This window comes from Condylura cristata, unplaced genomic scaffold, assembly GCF_000260355.1.
Source record: "Condylura cristata isolate star-nosed mole 26May11 unplaced genomic scaffold, ConCri1.0 scaffold00022, whole genome shotgun sequence".
Lineage (NCBI taxonomy): Eukaryota > Metazoa > Chordata > Mammalia > Eulipotyphla > Talpidae > Condylura > Condylura cristata.
The window spans coordinates 6449887-6470043 of NW_004567123.1; the positions used below are offsets into that span (position 1 = coordinate 6449887).

Genomic DNA, 20157 nt, shown 5'->3' on the forward strand with positions numbered 1-20157 from the left:
AGAGGGGGCCCAGAACCAGGGCAAGAAGGCAGAGGGGGGCCAGAACCAGGGCAAGAAGGGAGAGGGGCCCCAGAACCAGGGCAAGAAGGGAGAAGGGGCCCAGAACCAGGGCAAAAAGGCAGAGGGAACGCCCAACCAAGGCAAAAAGGCAGAGGGGGGGTCCCCCAATCAAGGCAAAAAGGCAGAGGGGGCCCAGAACCAAGGCAAAAAGGCAGACGGGGCCCAGAACCAAGGCAAAAAAGCAGAGGGGGCCCAGAATCAGGGCAAAAAGACAGATGGGGCCCAGAACCAAGGCAAAAAGGGAGAGGGGGCCCAGAACCAAGGTAAAAAGGTAGAAGGAGCCCCCAACCAGGGCAAAAAGGCAGAGGGGGGCCAGAACCAGGGCAAAAAAGTGGAGGGAACACCCAACCAGGGCAAAAAAGCAGAGGTAGTCCAGAGCCAGGGCAAAAAGGGAGAAGGAACCCCTAACCAGGGTAAAAAGGCAGAGGGGGCCCAGAACCAGGGCAAGAAGGCAGAGGGGGGCCAGAACCAGGGCAAGAAGGCAGAGGGGGGCCAGAACCAGGGCAAGAAGGCAGAGGGGACCCAGAACCAGGGCAAAAAGGGAGAGGGGGCCCAGAACCAGGGCAAAAAGGGAGAAGGGGTCCAGAATCAGGGCAAGAAGGCAGAGGGTAGCCCCAACCAGGGCAAAAAGGCAGAGGGGGGCCAGAACCAGGGGAAAAAAGTAGAGGGCACCCAGAACCAGGGGAAAAAAGTAGAGGGCGCCCAGAACCAGGGCAAAAAGGCAGAGGGGGCCCAGAACCAGGGCAAAAAGGCAGAGGGGGCCCAGAACCAGGGGAAAAAAGTAGAGGGGAGCCCCAACCAGGGAAAAAAGGCAGAGGGGGGCCAGAGCCAGGGCAAAAAGGGAGAGGGAACCCCTAACCAGGGCAAAAAGGCAGAGGGGGCCCAGAACCAGGGCAAAAAGGCAGATTCAGTTGCTAATCAAGGCACAAAAGCAGAGGTTGTTGCAAACCAAGGGAAAAAAGCAGAGAGGGCCTCCAATCAAGGCAAAAAGGCAGAGGGAACCCCAAACCAGGGCAAAAAGGATACATCTGCCAATCAGGGTAAGAAGGCAGAATCAGCTCCTGTCCAGGGCAAAAATGCAGATGTGATCCAGAGCCAGGAGGCACCAAAGCAAGGGGCTTCTGCAAAGAAGAAGTCTGGTTCAAAGAAGAAAGGAGGTGAGCCAGGTGAGTTAACTTGATTTCTTTATCAACTTGGAAGAAAAGCTATCCTTCATGGATTTCCTTTGAGGAAGCCATCTGAATTGGTCAGCAGTTGCCTCAAGACTGTGTAAAAAATGTGCCAGAACTCAGTGCGGCACAGCAGCCATCACTGTGGCTATTGAACTGACTGTGTGGTCTCAGCTCGGCAATTCCACTTCACACTGCAGTGGAACAAAGATTGGCTCCTGGTATAGTTCGAGTATAGGTCAACACACCTGTGTTCCTTCTGGGCTCAGAATGAGGCTTCTGAGACTCGAAGGCAGAGGCCCTTCTTGTGGGTATGGGCACAATTCATCAGCATGAGTTTTGAATTGGTCATAGCAAGTCATATGACTGAGCTTATGTCAAGGAGTCAGAAGTCCACTGTCTACAGTGGGAGGGACTGCAGAGTGACCTGAGAGGTGTGAGGACAAGGAGAGGTGAGGGATTATGAGCAACAGTTCCACTCAGCCCACAGTTTGGAGCAGTTCCGAGTCTTGGCAGGGCTTATTGACACATCTGTCTGCTTTCCATTGGCCTGTTCTGTGTTAACCCCTTAGCTGGTACTTGAGCATAGTTTTACTGGTTTCTTTGTTTTTAAGGAGCAACAGTATCCATACTACTCTACCCTCCTCCCCAGTTTCCCTCTTCCCTGTCCCCACCCGATTTATTTAACGGACTATATAGAACATGGATTTTCCATTGTCTTCATGGTGCACATTACTGTAGAATTTGGACCAGTGAGTCCCTCTTTTATGTTTATTGCTTGAACCAGCAGTCTTGTATTTGTATTTGTGTTTGGGTTTTTTTCCCCCTAAGGTTTTGAATGGCTATTAGATGATTTGGAGAGTTAGTTGCATTTACCTTTCAAGGTATCTTAAGGGTTCTGAAATGTCTGTGTCTGGTCCCTCGTGGCCTGTGTTTTCTGTTGGAGTTCCCTGTCTTGCCCCTTTGTGAAGCTGTATTACCTTTTCTCAAATTTACTCTTGCCCCCAACTTTTGGGGGTGGGGAAGGTACCCTGCTCCAACTTGGAGGAACCCTGCTGTGTGAGCAGCTTTGGCACCTGCTGAAGGTCTCCTGCTGAAGGTTGTAGACCAGCCTACCTGCACCCAAAGGTCAAGTGACCTCAAGCCCTTTGAAAAGCCCCAGCGTAGGCTGAAGAGAGGGCACCTGCCCTGTCTTAAGATTTGATTTGAAAAAGGAAGATGGCTGGCACGGGAGCCAGCTTGTTTTCTGGGTTTTCCCCATCAGGCTCTGTTTTCAGAACAGAGCTTCCTGGGTCCTGCAGGCATCATTACCAAGTGTAGCTTTAGGCATGAAACAGATGTGATGAGAATCTTAGAAAGGAAGACAAAATTATCCCAATTTGCAATAATGAAGAACCTTGTTTGGAAGAAAACCCAACCTATAACTTGTGTGAACTCCCATAGCAGCATTACTGAAGTGGTAGAAGAGGAAATTTGACCAGAAAAAAATAAGTATCATTGTTCAGATTAAGAACTTTGAAATATTATAGAGATAAAATGATAATTATTCCCAGATCAATTTAGTGGTTTGCTGTTTTTTAAGCAAAATTTCAGTGAGATTTCCCTCCCTTTAAGTTGACAAAGCTGCTGTGTCTAAAAGTAGCCCTTATATGTCTCAAGTTTCCATCTGGAGGGAAAAGTAGGTAAACTATTGAACAGATTTTTAAATGGCTTTTGTACAGCTAATTTCCAATGTGTGAATCCTTTTCCAAGCTACTGTTATTACAAAGTAGGACTGGGTCCACACCAGCCAGGTCAGGGGCCTCGGGTGGCCCTGTAGCCGGATCCTCCTCATTTTGAAAATGCCCCTACACTAAAAATGTTAAAAATAAGTGGAATTAAACTCTAACCTGTGGATTGCATTCCTTCTTCAGTCCTGTTTACTCACTAAATTACATTCCCTCTCTGGGACTGTTAACTCATTGAATTGTACCCCCTGTCCCCTTCTTACGATTAACTGTTAACTGTCTTTACCTGTATTCCTGGGAACTTGGACAATTGATTGTGTTACATCCCTAATAAAATTCTCTGTCTCTCTGAGTTGATAGTGGCATCAGAAACAAACATCTGCTGATTGCTGAGAAAACACCCCACTGGGAAAGTCAAACACCTTGACTCCTGTCACCTAGACTGCCTGGCACCTCCTCGGACCTGGAAATGTGAAGTCCTGACTTCCCTCACTTTCCTGCACCCCTTATAAATCCCAGCACTCCTGCCATTCAGGGAGCCGGTTGTTTTGGGGTGCTTATCCCACCGACTCCCTTGATGGCTGTTGAATAAAACTCCTTCATGTAAAGACAATTCTCGTGATTCAGAGTTTGGCTTTCTGGGCGCGAGCGAGAGACCCGGTTTGGTCGCTTACAAATTTAGGGGCTTGTCTGGGATCCCCTTTGCTCGGAGCTCAGGGGCCACCTTGGTGGGTGACAGAGCCACCGCTCAGTCCTAGCACCTGCCCGAGTTTCTTTGTCTCGGAGGACTGGGAGTTGTGCTGACTGTGCCTCCAGAGGCTGTCCCTGCTAACTTTGCATGGAGGAGTTTTGGGGTAGTGCCGGCTTCAGCCTACTCTGTCTGTCTGTCTGTCTGTCTGTCTGTCTGTCTGTCTGTCTGTCTGTCTGTCTGTCTGTCTGTCTTCTGTCTGTCTGTCTGTCTGTCTGTCTGTCTATCCAGAGTGGGTAAGTACCTGTGGCACCAATAGGCTTAGGATTGATTGTCTCTTTGGACCAGTCAAATGGGACGGCCAGGCCTGTGTTGTTAAGCTTCTACTTGGAGGGCAGAGGGGCTCTGGTTTGAGGAAGGTCCTTGGAGACAATCCCCTCTCACTGCCTGATTCCACCTACCCTCAGTCCACTCTGTTCCTTTTCCCTAGGCCCATAGCACTAGGGGAACCTTAAGTTCTGTACAGGCTGAGAGTCCTTTGGAATGCATGCTGCATTATTGAAAGTCCTTTCCTCTTAAACAAATGAGATTTCACTCTGTTGTTTCTTTTGGCTTCCCTCTTGGGACTCTGTTTTTCGAGTTTTCTTGAGTGTCATGCTTTGTTCATGTTATGTGTGTTGTGTGCTGTTTTATAATAAGTTGGTAGCAGAGAACTGTATGAAGGAGGATCCGGCTACAATCCTGAGGTGGACTTTTTCCCACCTGACAGCCTCACTGAGGGGAGGGAGCCTCATTTCAATGAGGAACTGAAAAGTTTAGGCAGTGATCTTGGGCAGTGTGTGCAAGATTTGGAAAAGTTTGTTTGGACCCTTCTATATATGTAAGGCTTGGGTGAATTAGATTTAAGGAGAAATCAACCCTAGAAAATGTTTGTGTACTAATGCTGATAAAAGTCCATCTGTTGGGAGACCACCATTGAGGTCGCCATGAGAACATTACCAAGACTGACAGGGGATCTTTGGCCACACAGCCAGCCATATGGGAACTCAAATGAAAGCACTGCCACTTGGAGCAGTGTATGTGACTAGAACACTTGAGAAGTGAATTTCTTTATTCCTTAGACTGGCTAAGTGCCTGGAAACATGGGGAAAATATTTCCCTGCATATTCTTATTTTTCTGAATTTTTATTATGTGATCACAACCAAGTTTCCCCATGTTGGTGTGTTAATGCCGTCCTAGCTACTTCCTCTTCCTCTTCCAAGAAGATCAGAACAAAGATCCTCTTTGTCTTGGGACTGAGTCTCAAGCTTTCTTATACAGAACTGCCTGGGAATTTTGTTTCCACTAAGATTCAAGATTCTGACTTAGTAATTTGGGCGGGACCAGAAATTCTGTATTTCTAACTTGCTCCCAGGAAATCCTGATGGTATTGGCCTCAGGACTACTTTTAGGAGTGGTAAAACCCCTAAATCACAGCCTGCTGCCAGTGTGGCAGAGTAGAAGGCAGAATGCCTCCATGAGCTTGGCTTCAAGCAGCTTTGCAGCTGTAGAGCTAAGCCCCAGGGGTGGATTAAGGCATTATGTGCATTTTTCTTCACAATTCAAGTGTTCCCAAATACAGACACACTGTTCAAGGCTTACTCTGAAGACCCATTCGTAAGTTGGGTGTCATTTTTCATCGGGGCCTTCTCCACTGTAAGAGTGTTCAGCCTTTTGCCACTCTGTCCCCTGCCCCGTGCTCCCACTGACGGTGTGTTTTTAGCAGTGCCACATTAGCCTTAACCATAATGAGTGAGAGGAGAGTATGAGAAGGAATCTGTGGGTGGCATGGACTGGCCCTAGGGGCTTATGGGATGGGTCTCGCACTTCTTTGCAGTTATAGCTTGTGGAGTTTAGGGTTCCACAGTTAATCTGACTCATATTTAGCATATTCAGGTTCACTCATATTTACCTGTAACTGTGTTGCTCCGTGAACAGACACAGGTGAGAAGCAGATGATGTTCTTTTGCAGAGTTCTATCTCTCTTTGCTAGAAAAGTTGCATTTAGCAGCAGCCAACCTGCCCGTGACCTCCTGCCTCCCTGTCAGGGCTGAACTTGTCTGTGTATGTACAGGGCCTGTCCTCTCCCAGCTTCTCCAGGGCCATATGCACCCAAATCAAAACTGGGCTGAACTCTGGGTAGGTTGACCCTGGGCATTTGGAAACATGGGGGCCAGAGATGAGTTATGTGTGTGTGTATTGTGCTGGTGTCATGGCAATGCTGCACAGATCTTGGAGATGCTTGGGAGTGAGTTTTGGATCATGGATACAGGGCAGGCCTAGAAAAGAGCTCATTCTCTGAATTGAGGAGAATCTAACTGAGGTGGGCAAAGGCTCCAGGGCCTGAGGGTTTTGTTTTTTTGTTTTTTTTTTTTTTAATATTATTATTTTTATTTATATACTTTCACTTCTAGAATGTTTGCTTTATTTTGTCAGGTGTAGTCCCCATAGAATTCCTACCACCAGTTAACCTGTGCACCATCGCCATAGTCCCTTTTGCTCTTCCCTCCTCATTTTGATTCCTCTCCCTCCCCCTCACCTGCAGAATGTCTCTGACTTATAGTCTGTTTATTTTTGTCTTGTTATGGTGGTTGTTATTATTTAAACTGTGGTGGCAGAGAGCTAGGGTTGAGGGCTGTGCTATCCAGTATGAGAAGCATCAGTCACACGGGGTCAATTAATGTTTGTATTAGTCAAAAGTCAATCAAATGCAAGATTCGGTCTCACTAGCTACATTTCAGGTGCTCATTAGTCAGTGGATACTTTAAACAGTGCAGGTAAAGAGTACCTTCAGCAGCACATGGTTTTATTGGACATGCTGTTATGAACAAGAGCCGTTGGAAGGTGGCCACTGTGTCACCTTGCAGGTGTCCCTGTGAAAATGAACATGTGTTTGTAACTCTAGATTGGTGTTACCAGCCCTTCCCTCTGTTCTGTCTGCCTGAGTCCCGACTGGTGTAGGGGAGAATGCTGTTTCCTTAGTATCTCAATGAAATATGACAAATGAAATAACAGAGGTTGTGACTGTCCCACAGCATGTGACAGCAGCAAAGCCTGCTGCAGAGCTGGGGGCCCATCACAGATAAGGTTGCTTCCTCAGTTGTCTGGACCTGACCTGTCTTCTGGTCAACCAGCAGGGCCCTCACTCACAGGAAACCTGGAAGGAGACCTGGCAGGTGTACAGGTGGGCACAGGACTATTTCTGCATGCCCAAGTTGGAATGGTTCCAAAATTTATAATCTGATTTTCCTGTAGGAGCAAATTGGTGCCATGTGACAGGCTTTCACCACTTGTCTATGGCCAGGTTTGACAGTGAACACCTGCCTTCCTAATCCTCATCTTTTAACATTTATTATTATTAAATATGTACTTCTAGTAAGCAAGATTGTATGGAAGAGCAGAAAGTGAAAATTGAAAGTCTTCCTTCCAGCTCTATTCCAGTGACCCAGTGACCAAGGAGAGCCTCTGAAACCGTCTGCTTGTCATACCACATGCGCAGGGGGGTGTGGGGGACATGCTTCAACACACACAACATTTGAACTAGCTTCCTTTGCTTCTGGATGTACCGCTGACCTCTTACCATATCACACCCACAGCTGCATCATATGCCATAGTGTGACTGTGTCATAGTTTATTTCAGTGACATTAATAGCTTACAGTATTCTGTGATTAAATGAACACTGCAGAGACGTGCATGTACTGATGTGTACCTTTATAAATTTCTCAATGTGCAATTGTCAAGTCCAAAGGTATGTTTTTAATATAGGACATCCCAATATCACTTTCCAAAGACGTTTCATATTAATGTCCTCCTGATATCACTGCACATGGATGATGTGTAAATGGTGATAATTTTCAAGACGTATTATAAACCCAGGCGGAGAATAGGGAGACATCATTTGTTGTGAAACAAAGGGCATGGATTCTTGGTGTTGGAGAAGAGGGAATTCAAGGAAATGTAGGGAAATTTCCCCAACTAAAGCTTCTGGGTGCTTATACAAGGCAGGTCCATTATGGATTCGGGCAGATGGGCAAAGGAGAGTCCTGAAGCCTTCAGTGGATTTTTCAGGCTTAAATGATTGCTCAGGGAACCAGGAACACAGCACACCTGGCAGGAGGCTGGCACTCAAGGGGGCAGTCATGGGCCTGGCAGGGGCGGCTGGGGGGCCGGCAGGCAATCTAGCCCCTGGCACCCCCATGAATCTTTAAGCTCTGGCATTCTCTCACGCACATCTCTTATCTCACCTCTTCTGTCATCACACTGCTTGGTCTTTAGCCCATCTCTGAGCACAGGCATGCACACTTACACAGGGGGGCGCTGCCATACTCCAGGTGTTCACCATTAGGTACACGTGCCTTCTGTACTGACATGATTAAAACCACAGAGGCTAGTGGTATAAAAAGCCTCATAAATTGCTCTACAGCCACCCAGACCTCTGCTGGTTTGTTCTCTGATAATTGCCTTACATTGTGTTTATTAGGAAGGCCACGTTTGCAAGAAGTGGATGTACATGGTGGTAACTTTCTACAGATCTGTTTTCGTCCTCATGTTTCATCTTGGCTCACGTGATTATGCCAGCTTGCCATCCATACAATGTCTCCTGAGCTTGGTGGTGTGTGTGCTGGGAGGCATGTTAATATTACACATTTGGAGTGAGTCCAGATTGCAGTGCTAGGCCCTGGATTAATCTAGGATTTAGACCTGGAAAGTGCAGCGTGCACATTCTAGAAATTTCACCAGCTCTGGTGTGGCGTGCTTCCACTGGAGCTTGATTCACATAGTGTTGTACTAAAGGAGACCGAGACCAGGTGACAGGCCACACCCTCAGGTCCTAGCTGCACTTTCTGACTCTGAAACTGCAGCTTCTCTGCCAGATGGGGTGGGCACCCTGGCACTTCTCTACTGAACTCTAGGCTGACTTTACGGTGGACCCGTCTGTCTGGATATGAAGGTGACCACATGAAAGCCAGGAAAGCTCCAATAACCTCCAGGAGGTAGAAAATGCTCTTAGATGCTGTTCTCAGAAATATTCTCTATGATGACTCTTGTCAGACACAAGTTCATGTGGAAGGAAGAGACCAACTTGAGAGGGTAGGACTATGAGTTAATTTCTATTTCTTCTCTTCTGCCATATATTTTCCAGTTTTTCTGTTTTTTTCGTGTGCTTGCTTGTTTTCTTAATGAGTTTGGTTCAGTAGACCTCCTCATGCCAAATTGGAACTCCTATCCCTTCAGGCACTCTGAGGTACCCTAGCCCTGACCACAGGTGAGCACTGGAGCAGCAGAGGCGTAGCCTGTCCTTCAAGGGGCCAGGTTGGGGAGGGATGGTGCCTGGTTCTTCTCAGTCCTGTCTCAGCTCCTGAACACCAAATAAATGGTTCCTCACTGAGGAATGTTGAACAGTCAAGTTAGCTCCCACAGCAGTGGACCTAGTAGCTTGCCTGTTAGAGACCTTGTTGGGCCACTTTGGCCTCTGGCAGCACAACTGGAAATGTGCAAGTAGGAACCATGTGGGTAGTTCAGACAGTGGTGTCTGAAATCGAGAGTGTATTCTGTAACCTAACAGTCCATGGTCACCAAAAGTCTGGAAAAGGGATTTTTTTCCTTTTTTAGTTGAAGTAGCATGGCATTAGAGCATGCAAGTGTCAGGTGCTCATCATTGAGAATCAATAGGTATATACTAAATTAAGTCCACTGGGAGAAGAGTTTTCAGACCTATCATTAAAACTTTATTCAAGGTATTTGGCTTAGCAGGGGCTCTCATTTGAAATGGTACAACTTGATAGTAATAACACCTCTACCTCCCTGTATCTCACCCCCTGCCCACCTGTCCTTTATCTAGTGAGGTCCTGCTGTGCCTGAGGCCTGTTGCTGGGTCACCACTGGGAATGTGACACCATTGTGCGCCCAGTGAGAATGTGGATTGTAAACCTCCTTTTCATGCATTCCTCCCCTACTGTTCTATAGGGTTTTTTTTTTTTTTTAACTCCCCTTCCATTTTATTAATGTAGAAACCAAAGTTTAGCTGTGCTTAAAGGCTTTCCAGAAATCACACACCAGCAAGTGGCTCAGGACCAATCAGGGCCCTCAGTCTCTCCACTGGGCTTCCTCAGGCCCAGCTACCTTCTTCACTCCCTTAGTACCAGGGCATAGGCAGGTTTGTGTGAGACTTGTTTGTCTGTCACTCGAAAGTAACTCAGTTTCAGAGGGTCTGAAGCTCTGAAGGAAACTCTCTTGGGCTTTAGAACTCTTACTTTCTGTGTAAGTTCTTCAAGCCAAAATCCCCCTTTTCTTCTTTTTTAAAAGAACTCAGAATTCACTAGGGGAGTGAGCCAAGTATGGGTGTGGTACTGCCATATCTTAGAAAAGCTGCTCTGACATTCTTCTAGAAATCTCCATTTAGTTGCCTTAGAACATGGCAGCCTGATGCTCCCTTTGCTATGGGCAGGAACCCCATGGTTATGTATTTCCTGCCGGCATCTGGTAAAATACCTCATCCTTTGAGAGGTGATCTCCCAGGACATCCCATGTGCCTAAGGAAGCGCAAGGAAAGCTCTTTCCCAGAGGCCCAACAGAGGTTGTCTTTTGTTAAAGTACTATGATGTGATTTGCTTTTGTTTTTTATTTTAGATATAAAATTGGTTTTGTTTAAATTTCTGGGAGCAAAAGTGTACAAGAAAAATAGTCAAAATAGTCATTCAGTGTATATTGGTTTTACATTTGACTAGACATCATTAGATGCATAACCTCCATTTGTTACCAGATTTACTTCTTTTCCAACCAAAGGATTCAGTCTTCTAATTATTGGACTTCACTGCTGGACACTTAAAACGCCAGATGCTATTATCTGTGGCAGTCAGCAGTCAAGTGCCAGCTGCTACTCTAGGGTCTTGTTTCTCAGCCTGGGCAGTGTCAGTGCCAGGCTTCTCGTTTGAGCTGGGCTTGCAGTCGGCCACCTGCGTGCCCCTGCATACACTGGGCTGCAGTGCAGCTGAGCTGTGGCGGTGTATCTGGCAACTGTTATCTCTTCGAGGGGTTGCCTCCTCGCGGCCACAAGGAGACCCTCTAGGGTCTCCTACTGGGAACATGTGGCTAGTGGGGAGGGGATAAAATGCTGTTGGGTAAGGAGAAGGCAATGCAGTGATGCTTGCCCGGGTTCCTCCTTTCTAGACAGGGCCTTTCACACTAAGGGGAAAGCCCTCTGGACTTGGGATTGCTTTTCTTCCATCCGTAAATCTCTTATGCAGTGGGGGTCTTTAAGGCTATGTAGGGGAAGCTCACGTTGGGACTTTGGGGCCTTCTGTTTGAGTTTGGGGATATCAGGGTCTGGAAATCTGGAAGTTTGGGGTCTGGCTTCTTGAAAGGAAAACTTGCAGGATGTTGCCTGCTTGTATCTATAATGTTTGAAGCCTTTTAGAACTAACTTTTCTCAGACAGTCCCTGAGAAAATGAGTGCTTACCATCAGCATTCTCCCCCAATGCTAGGGTCACATACTGCAATGGCAGGTTCCGTGTCAGAGTCCCTGGCTGACCCCTGGGCCTTCCATCCCCCCCACCTTGGTTCCTAAATACTCATCCTGGACCTCGACCTTAGCCTGTGACTCTTTCCTGATCTGCCTATCTCCAGCCTTGCTTCCTGGATGTCCTGAAATAACTTCTCCTGAATGCAGACCTTGCTCCTTTCTAGGCTTTGCTGTTTGCCTGTAAGATAAAAATCCAGATCCCTTGGGCCTATGAAAACTTGGACCTGCTCCAGGCTCACTTTCCTCCTGACTAGTGAGTCTTTAGTGCCCATCCTTGCTGCTCCCTTTCCTGAATCCCTCACTTTCCCCAGCCCTTGCCTTGTCCTTACCCAATAGTATTTGATCCAGGTTTCCCCTTCTTCAATAGCTTTTCCTGGAGTTGTTGCTGGATTTGCTTCCACAGCACCAGACAGATCTCAGGTTCCCTCTGTACGACTCTGCTGCGTGGCTGCCTTGTGTCTTTTCCCTCTACTTTTCTCTGGCACTTCCATTTCTAACTTACTTTTCCAGGCCCAGCAGTTTGCAGACTGTGGGGTACACAGTAGGTGCATGTCACTTAGACCTGTCTGACCTGGGCAGGGCTGTAGGCATCTATAGCAGTGTTGTTGCTGGTCTAGAGCCTTTTGCACCTATCAGAGGGCATGTGTGCTAGATAACCCCAAAATTGAGAGACTGGGAAGTAGTTCCTGGAGCTGTTCTAAGGCCCTCTCTGTTGGTTTAGTCAGCCAGGCATGAGCAATGAGGAGTGTTCTGGTAACTGGCACTGGAGTTGCTGATGCCAAAACAGCACTATGTCCAGAGCCCCATGCGTCTACTGTGGTTGAGACCTGTTAGTTAGGCAATGAGAACACTGTTCCTGAAGCATTCCGCAGTTAACAGTGAAAGTGACTCCTGGGTCCGTTTTGGCAGGACAAGTTTAATTTTAGGTGATTAAGCTTCCCGGGACAGTTACAGAACAGAACATACAGAGTTCTGTAATTTGAGGCTTTACGCACGTTGTTCCAGCAGTGCATGCTTTTTGGCTGAGAGCCAGAGAGTAGAGGGCTCATCTCTTAACCAAAAGTGCTGCTCTTTTAGCCTGGTGGGTGAGGACAGTGGTGCAGAGCGGGGCCCTCAGGCTCCGTACGCAGTTCTGCCCACAGAGACGTGTCTCTCGTGTGCCACCTTGCCTGACTTTTCATTCCCGTGGGAGCAGGAAAAAGGCCTCCTTGAGTATCTCCCTAGGTGAGTTGTACAGGGAGGGCTTGAGGTCTGGAGTTCCGTGATTTGGGGCTTTACCTGGTGCCAGGCAAATTCCAAGTGCTTTGCAGTTTAGTCTTCGCAGCAAGGCTATGACGGAGGATGATTCTCACTCCCATCTCATAGATGAGACAAAGGCAAGTGAAACTGCTTACCCAGCAACACATGGTGAGAAGGAACTGAACTGGGGTTTGAGTCAGGGCCACCTCTCGCCTTGTTCAGACCACAGTGCCTGTTACCTAAGCGTGGAGGTGGCCTACAGCCAGACCTGACACAAGCAGTGTGTTTGTTCGGCACCACCATAGTTTATTAATTTTCATGTTAGCTGTCGTCCCTAAAGGTCAGGTGGTGGCACATAAAATTATCCAGTTCTCCTTCACAGGCAGCAACCTGGAGGATCCTAACCCAGATCGAGGGGGTCTGGAGGTAAAGGAACTTGCCTCAGGCCACCATGTCTAGGAGATGTTTCTGTGCAGTGCAGGCTCTGGGGATGTTTGCTCTGCCTTCCACCGGACAGGAGTCGATTGTCCGTGAGCACTGGCCTGTTGTGCTGCTCCCCTCCTTGTTCTGCTCTCGTGTTACTTCCTGGGCCTCCTGGCCTTGGCCTTGGCCTCCTGTATGCAGGACTCATCTCCGTGGGCAAAAGCACTGACTGAGGGCAGGCCCTCAGGAACCTTTGGAGTTTACTGCCTCTGGTCTTGATAAATGCAAAGTATAAAGTACAGACTTAGCAGATTTGATGTTGAGTCTTTAACCAGTTTATTTTAGTGCCTTAAGATTTCACAATACCCAGGATGCTTTCCAGCCTTCGAGTGTTTGTACCCACGTGATGGGCATACGTGCAGTGAGCACCTGTTGTCACGTGACTGTTGATGGAAGGCTCCCGGGCAAGATGAGTTTAGTCCTGCTGGTCTGGCAAGAGAGCTTGAAACCCAGAAGTAAATGCCCATCATGCAGAGATCTAGAAGTTCTAGTTCCTACTTCCAAGTGCTTTTTTTTTCTTTCAGTTTTACTTCCTTTGATTTGGGGGAAAACAAAAAGCACAGTTCTTATTTTAAAAACTTAATGGAAAACTATGCAGTTATGGCTCTTTAAAAGTAATTTAAAAGATGGATTTTGTGTGAGCATGGAGTTGGGTGAGGGAGGACCACAGTGTGGGAGATGGTCATAGTTAAGTTTTGTTGTACATAGCTTTAGATTGTCCTCTTGTTACAAGTTCTTAATACTTTGTACGCCATAATATTCAGTAAAATTTAGTGCAGTTACATTAGTAATCATAAGGGTTGATTAGTATGACACTCTCAGAATATTCTCAGAAGCATTTTGTGGATAGAGCAGTGAGGGGTGTGTCCCCTTTGGACCTCCAGGAGGGACACACATTTGTCAGAACTCCCCAGGGAGTGAGTACCTGGCTGGGTTGAGGAATTCCATGACAAAGCCAGGCTGCCTTCTGCTCCTTCTCCTGCTGCTTCCCCTCCTGGCCACTGGCCCAGAGGTTAGTCTTCAAGAGAGACCAGGACCTGCCTCACTCTCTGGCCTCTGCTGCCAGGCAGGGGTGAGGCTGCCAGGCATTCACATGAGGAGCACCAGCTTACTCAACAGAAATGGAGTGTGAGCTGTGTGTGCAACTTAAATTTTAAAAAGTGCACATTCAAAAATGCAAACGAGAAACAAGTAAAATCAACTCCATTTTATCTAATCCAATTTATTGAGAATACTATTACTCCAACATGCAATCATTATAAAGATTTACAGATACTTTACAGCTTTTTTTCCCTACTAAGTCTTCAAAATCTGATGTATTCTTGGGCACACCTCTCTGTTCATGCCGGCCCCATTTCAAGTGTGCAGGACAGCATGTGGCTGACGGCCACTGTGTTGGACAGCACAGGAAGGGGCTTTTCTGCGTCAGGAAGGAAAGCTGACTGCAGCGAACAGCCAAGAGGCCGTCCTGCCACGTCCAGCTCAGCATGAAGGCCTCTTTCCTACAAAATATTGGCAATAGATGTCTGTCTGCAGTTTGAGGGGGAAGAACAGGAAGCCCCTAAACCAAAATGCTAATGGCATAGTTTTCTCCTCATGGTGATTTTTATCTCTTTTCTCAGTTGTGCTCAGAATTTTCTCTAGTGTGCTTAAGTTTTCCATCAAAATTATTTTATCTGCATACTTCAATAAGAAGAAAGATTTAAGGGGCATGCGTTCCCCTCACACTTTCCCCCTCCTACCCGTCTCCCACCCAGTACCTGTTTTTGTGAGGCCCTTGAGCCACCAGACCATTCATATCGGTGTGGTTGTTTCTAATCTCCTGCTTCACTGAGGTAGGAGGTTCCAGAAGAAGGTGCTCATCTCAATCACTCACCCACTTCCCGCACTCCCCTTAGGAAGGTATTGTGTGAATGCTTCTTTTGTGATGAAAACATTGTGATTAGTGAGTGGAAATATTGTGACAAGCCAGAGAATTTAGGGTTGCTATGGGAACATCCCCATTCATTGTCCTCAGTGAGGGGGCTTAGCCAGAGGTGCCCCTGCAGGCTGGCCTGTTGGCTTTTATTCAGCTCATTTTTGGCCCTGTCCCCTGAGATATTTGAGGCAAGGCTCTTGCCATTCAGGGTATCTCAACTCAACGTTTTTTGCCTTCTAGACTGTGAGAGAAGAGTGAAACTTGGAGGGGTGGGCATGGGAGGGTGTCAGGAGGTTTTCACAAGTTGTTTGTTTGTTGTTTGGTTGGTTGTTTGTTGTTTGGTTGTTGGCAAATGGCTCTGGTGTTCTAGGAAGCTGCTGCTAGACTGGCAGGAACCCAGCCCCACCTTCCTTCTGAACCCTATGCTAGTTCCCATCAGGGGAGATAAGAAATAGGGTGTTTGAACCTGGATGCCCATGGGAAACAGCCTCCTGTAACCGGGGACCCTAGAATAGCTGCCTTGGAAACAGGAGCCCATGCTGTTTCCATCGTCAGCCCATGCTGATGGGGGAGGGGAGAGTGCTGAACTGGCTGGCCAGTTAGCACCCTTGGGCCCATAAGGACAGGTCTCAGGCAGGTGGGAGATGCAAGCCAAGCCGTCAGGGCAAGAACTGAACTACTATATATATTGCTGGAAAAAGGAGGAAATCAAAAATGATCTATGGAAAAAGTATGCTTTGCTTAATTCTACTCATATTGATGGTTATTTTGATAACAAAAACGGTGGATCTTTACTGCGGGACCTTCCCCCTCAGCTGTCTTGGGTTATGGGGGGCGGGTGTGGGGCCATGGTGCCATCTGCGCCATGGTAAGTGCTGTGACGGCGTGAGATGGCCATGCTGCCTGCCACCTGAAGACCCTGGCAGCTAGATAGAGCCCTTGGCTTGACCGCATCTGCTGCTTCGGGGTATTGCGGGCTTGGTTGCTGGTGTCTGAGTGGTGTCCCTACTCCTCCTTGTGCAGGCCTCCTGGACTCCGACAGCCCTCTCTGCCTCCCCTACCAGACGCTGGTCTCCACGGTGGGAAGCATGGTGTTCAACGAGGGTGAGGCCCTGCGGCTCATTGAGATCCTGTCCGACAAGGCTGGCGTCATTCAGGACACCTGGCACAAGGTGGGCTGCCTTACTCTCGCCACGCTCAGTGGCCACTGTGTCCAAAGGCAGTTTTGCCCTCCTGCCTTTCCTTTCCTGGCTGGTGAGCTGCAGTAACCTTCCCTGGCTGGGAACTGCCCATCCCACTGCCACTCCTGGCCTGCCAAGCAGCATGTGGTTCACAAGACAACCTCCGGCGATGCCTTCTCTCCACTCACCTGCCCGGGCTCAGGCTGCCAGTGCTTGGGTTTCTATCACAACCCACTGTGGCCCTGCTCCTGAATCACAGGGGCCGCCCAAGACCAGGATAGGGCTCTGTTGCAGGGGCCTGGGAAGAGGACACAGGAGCTGGGTCCCAGCTGGTCTGGGTTCAGGGCGCAGGAAGGAACATGCAGGGAATTCTAGAATGTGTCTGCAGTTGTACCAGTTCAGAGGCTGGCTGGCACCCACTCTTCCTCATGGCACATTTGTTTTTGGAATAGTAGGTCAGTTTGCTGGAGAATTATGCGATGCCTTAGTGATTAGAGATGTTTGGGGCTTCTGAGAGACAAGTTGGTGGGCCCTAGAGCCTGGAGGGCCTAATTCCTCCTGCTCTTACTGAGGGTGATGTGAACTTCTCATTCAGTGAACTTGAGGGATTTTCTGGGTGTAGGTGGTTGAAGAGAGTCAGGATGACCACTCCTTCAAGAAAAGAGACCCGGGCTTAGCTCAGGCCACTATTCCCAGAATTTATATTCCCCTTGTGGATGTCAGGCTGTTTATACTGACTGAGGAAATGGATCGGATCCAGAAACAATGGTCAGGAACCTCCCAGGAGGGTAGGGAGAGGCCCTTGCCCCCATTGACCAACTTAGTGCGAACCCCATACTTCTGGAGAGTAAAGGCATTTGGCCATTCTACACACCAGGCCTGGAGGCCAAGGCAGCTGTGAACAGAACTTGTTTTGCTCCTGTTGCTGGTCAGGGGCTGACCACTCTGATGAGGGCTGCAAACCAATTGTGTGTCCCCTCATTAACACAGCTCTGTTGGGCATTTTTAGGCCACTCAGAAGGGAGACCCTGTGGCGATTCTGAAACGGCAGCTGGAAGAGAAGGAGAAACTACTGGCTACCGAGCAGGAAGATGCTGCTGTGGCCAAGAGCAAACTGAGGGAGCTCAATAAGGTACAACTGAGCCATCATGTGTCCTCAGGGCCCCTCTCCACCACACACCTATTGGCTAGGGGGCTTGCACCAAAGCCATTGTGGGCTCAGCTTGCTGGCTGCCACTGCTCGCTCTGGCTGCATGAGGACTCTAGCTATGGAGAGTCTGCCCCCGGGTGGCAGCCCCTTTTTGGTTGGGGGGTTTGAGGAGGGAGATCCTTTCCTGCTTCCCTGTGGTGGTAAGACTGCTTGGATGTTAAGTAGGGGGGTTAAGGCCCTTCATTGTGAGGTAGATGGGCCAGAATATCACTTACGGGTCCCTCACGATGGACTGTCTTTCTAGGGCACACACCTAAAAAGGAGGGCGGACACACTGAGAAAATTTTTTCTTGAGAATTGAGACAGACCCCCGTGGGTGGGGGATTAGAGATGGAGCAACTGCTTTCCTCACTTCTGTGTGTCAGTGGCACCTTCCTGCAGGAAGTGCTCCTTGCTCCTAGTGCCATCTGATGGGCCAGCACTAGACATTTGTTCTCAGTGGTAACTGAGTACGGGCTCATGATGCAGGGACAGGCCGGGCATCATTTGGGATGGAAGGACATGCTCTGCCCCTGTCAGAGCCCACAGGGTCTCTCCCTTGCCTCGCACCTTCTGAGAAGGAGTGTTGGTATCCCAGCATATGGGCCGGTCCTATCCCACTGGAAAACTGCCCCAGTTTGAAGTGCTCTTGCCCTCCCCAAGTGGACTGGCGGACACAGGGAGATGCCGTGAGTCCCAATGTCTCACGCCTTTGGGCTGCACCCCTTCCTCTGCTCATCTCTGTCTGCTCCTTCTCAAAAGATGTAGAAGTGAGGCAGCCAGAGTTTCTGGCCTGAATTGGAGGGACTCAGGTCTAAGCAGCTGGGAAAGTTCACCTGTGGGAGCAGGTGGGAGCAGGTAGAATCCGAGGGTAAACCTTTGATGGTTGTTACTCTTGGCTCATGCCCAGCACAGTTGAAGAGGAGGCAAACAGGTCCCTGTGCCCTCCCAAGAGCTTAGTGGCCTGTTGTCCAGGGGCCTTTGTTCCCTCTCGAGACAGGCCAGTGTTAGATGTGGTGGAGGCCAGAGCCGCTCCCCTGCTCCTGGGGCGCATGTGCTGTCTCTCTCTCTGCCTTGACAGCAGTTGATCCGAGCTGGGAGTGCTTCTGCTGTAGGAATGAGCTGGCACCACAGTTCAGCTCCCGTCCCCCAAGCTTGCTGACAGCACTACACTGCTCAGGAATCTTTGGTTTCAGGGAGTCATTCTTACGTAACCTTTTCCTGAACAGAGAAGTCCCTGTGAACATCTGCTGACCCCTTTAATAAAGCCCAAAGGAAAGGAAATGGGAGTGAGCATACTCGTGGTGGGGGGGTCATGTGGCTGCCTGGCCAGTTCCCTGTGCCTCCCCCTTGAATTTAGGGTGGACCAGAGGTGTGATAAGTGAATAGGTGCAACCTCAGACAGTGACAGTGACCCCACTTCGGGTCCTGCAGCCTGGTGCATGGGACGCAGTTGCAAGAGAGGGAGTAGGGAGTGCGCCTGTCAGAGGAGGCCCTTAGGTGCTGTTCCTTATGTGGGTGCTTACTGCTCTGCCTTGGCGGCCATGCGAGGTGCTCTCCAAAACCACAGGCAGTGGACCCAGGATGCCCTCCCTGGCCCAGGAGCCTTTGCAACTTCTCAGGGCCCATCCGGCTAACTCATCCTCCCTGAAGGCTGACGAGGTCCTCTTGGGCTCACTGAGTGCAGTTACCAGTGTGGCCCTGTTAGCTCCAGAGGCACTTGATCTTCAGATCGAAGTCTGAACCCCTCCAGTCCACTTTACCCGTGACAAGACACACCTTTCTCCTCTGGCCCATCTGCTGTTTGTTAGCCTCAGATGCCCTTCACTGCTTGGCTGGCTGGAAGTGTTCTTATCCTTGAGAATCCATCTGATCTTCCTCCCTTGGGAAATGTTCGGGAGCTGCCATTTTCCTGCCCAGCAAGGGATTGCCATTGCAGTGTCTAGCTTTTCCCATCCCTCCCCTGCACCCTGGCCACGTAGTCGTCCCTGGCCAGTTATCGGTGCGCAGAGCTGCTGTGCCCCAAAGCTGGCTCCCAGCTCAGAGGAAGTTTCCGGTGGCTCTGCAGCTGCCTTCGATCCTCACTGTGCTCCTGGGGCCTGCCGCTGAGTCCCTGCAGTTCTCTCTTGAGCGTTTGAGCAGAGCTGGCACATTGACTTTATTTTGGGTCTTGTCTCCTAGCCCAGCACAGTTGAGGAAGGTTATGTGAGAAACGAAATTATTGAGATCGTGAAAAGTCCTCTAATTTAATCCCCACATGTGCAGGTGTCATTGAGAGAATCTGCTTTTCATGCTCTAGTTCCCTTTTTTTTTCTTTTTAATCCTTATAGAGAAATCTTACAGTAGCCACAGAGGAATTTGGTGGATCCATTTTCTTGGGGTGTGTGGCAGAGGCACAGGCGTGTGCGGGCAGCACATTCTTCCGAAAGTTCATGCACTCAACTTAAAATAGGGATCGGGGCCTTTGTCTTTGAGAGAATTGAATGAGATGCCTGCATATCTCCACATGGACCACACTGTCAGTCCCCTCCCATTTCTGTGACTCCTCAAGGATGCCTCCCCAGTATGCCCTTCATGTTCCTGGGGGATCACTCAGGCAGAGATGGGAAGACGATTGCCTTTGAAAAGTAGGGCCAGTGGGTCCCCAGTGGTCCCAGGTACTCGGGCACATAGAGCAGCTCTGGTACCCAGTGGTCACCCCAGTCACTCCAGCCCTTCCCCTGGCCTCTGATTTGCTCCCATCTCAGGCAGAACGGACGCTGACCCTTTGAGATGGGCTTCCCTGATATCCCTGGCTAGGAAAAGGTGAGGATTTCCCATTCACCTGCTCCAGTGCCCAAGACATAACAGAGAAGGCCTTGAATCCTGTGGGGCACTGACCAGCTGGGCCGACATCAGGCAGCTTCCATTCTGGCTGGGGGCCTACTGGGCATGGAACA

At 49.1% G+C, this 20157-nt stretch overlaps 1 protein-coding gene across 7 annotated transcripts in view; it reads left to right on the forward strand.

The window, feature by feature from the left end:
- RRBP1 (ribosome binding protein 1) overlaps window positions 1–20157 on the forward strand; it is a 66967-nt gene that overhangs the window by 27837 nt on the left and 18973 nt on the right. For 2 of the 7 annotated variants that reach the window (XM_012728244.1, XM_012728247.1), the window contains exons 3-5: window positions 1–1226; window positions 15872–16020; window positions 17039–17161. In XM_012728244.1, coding sequence (XP_012583698.1) covers window positions 1–1226; window positions 15872–16020; window positions 17039–17161 — 1498 coding nt within the window. The remainder of the gene's footprint in view (window positions 1227–15871; window positions 16021–17038; window positions 17162–20157) is intronic. The other 5 variants (XM_012728248.1, XM_012728250.1, XM_012728245.1 and 2 more) reach the window with 5 other exon arrangements.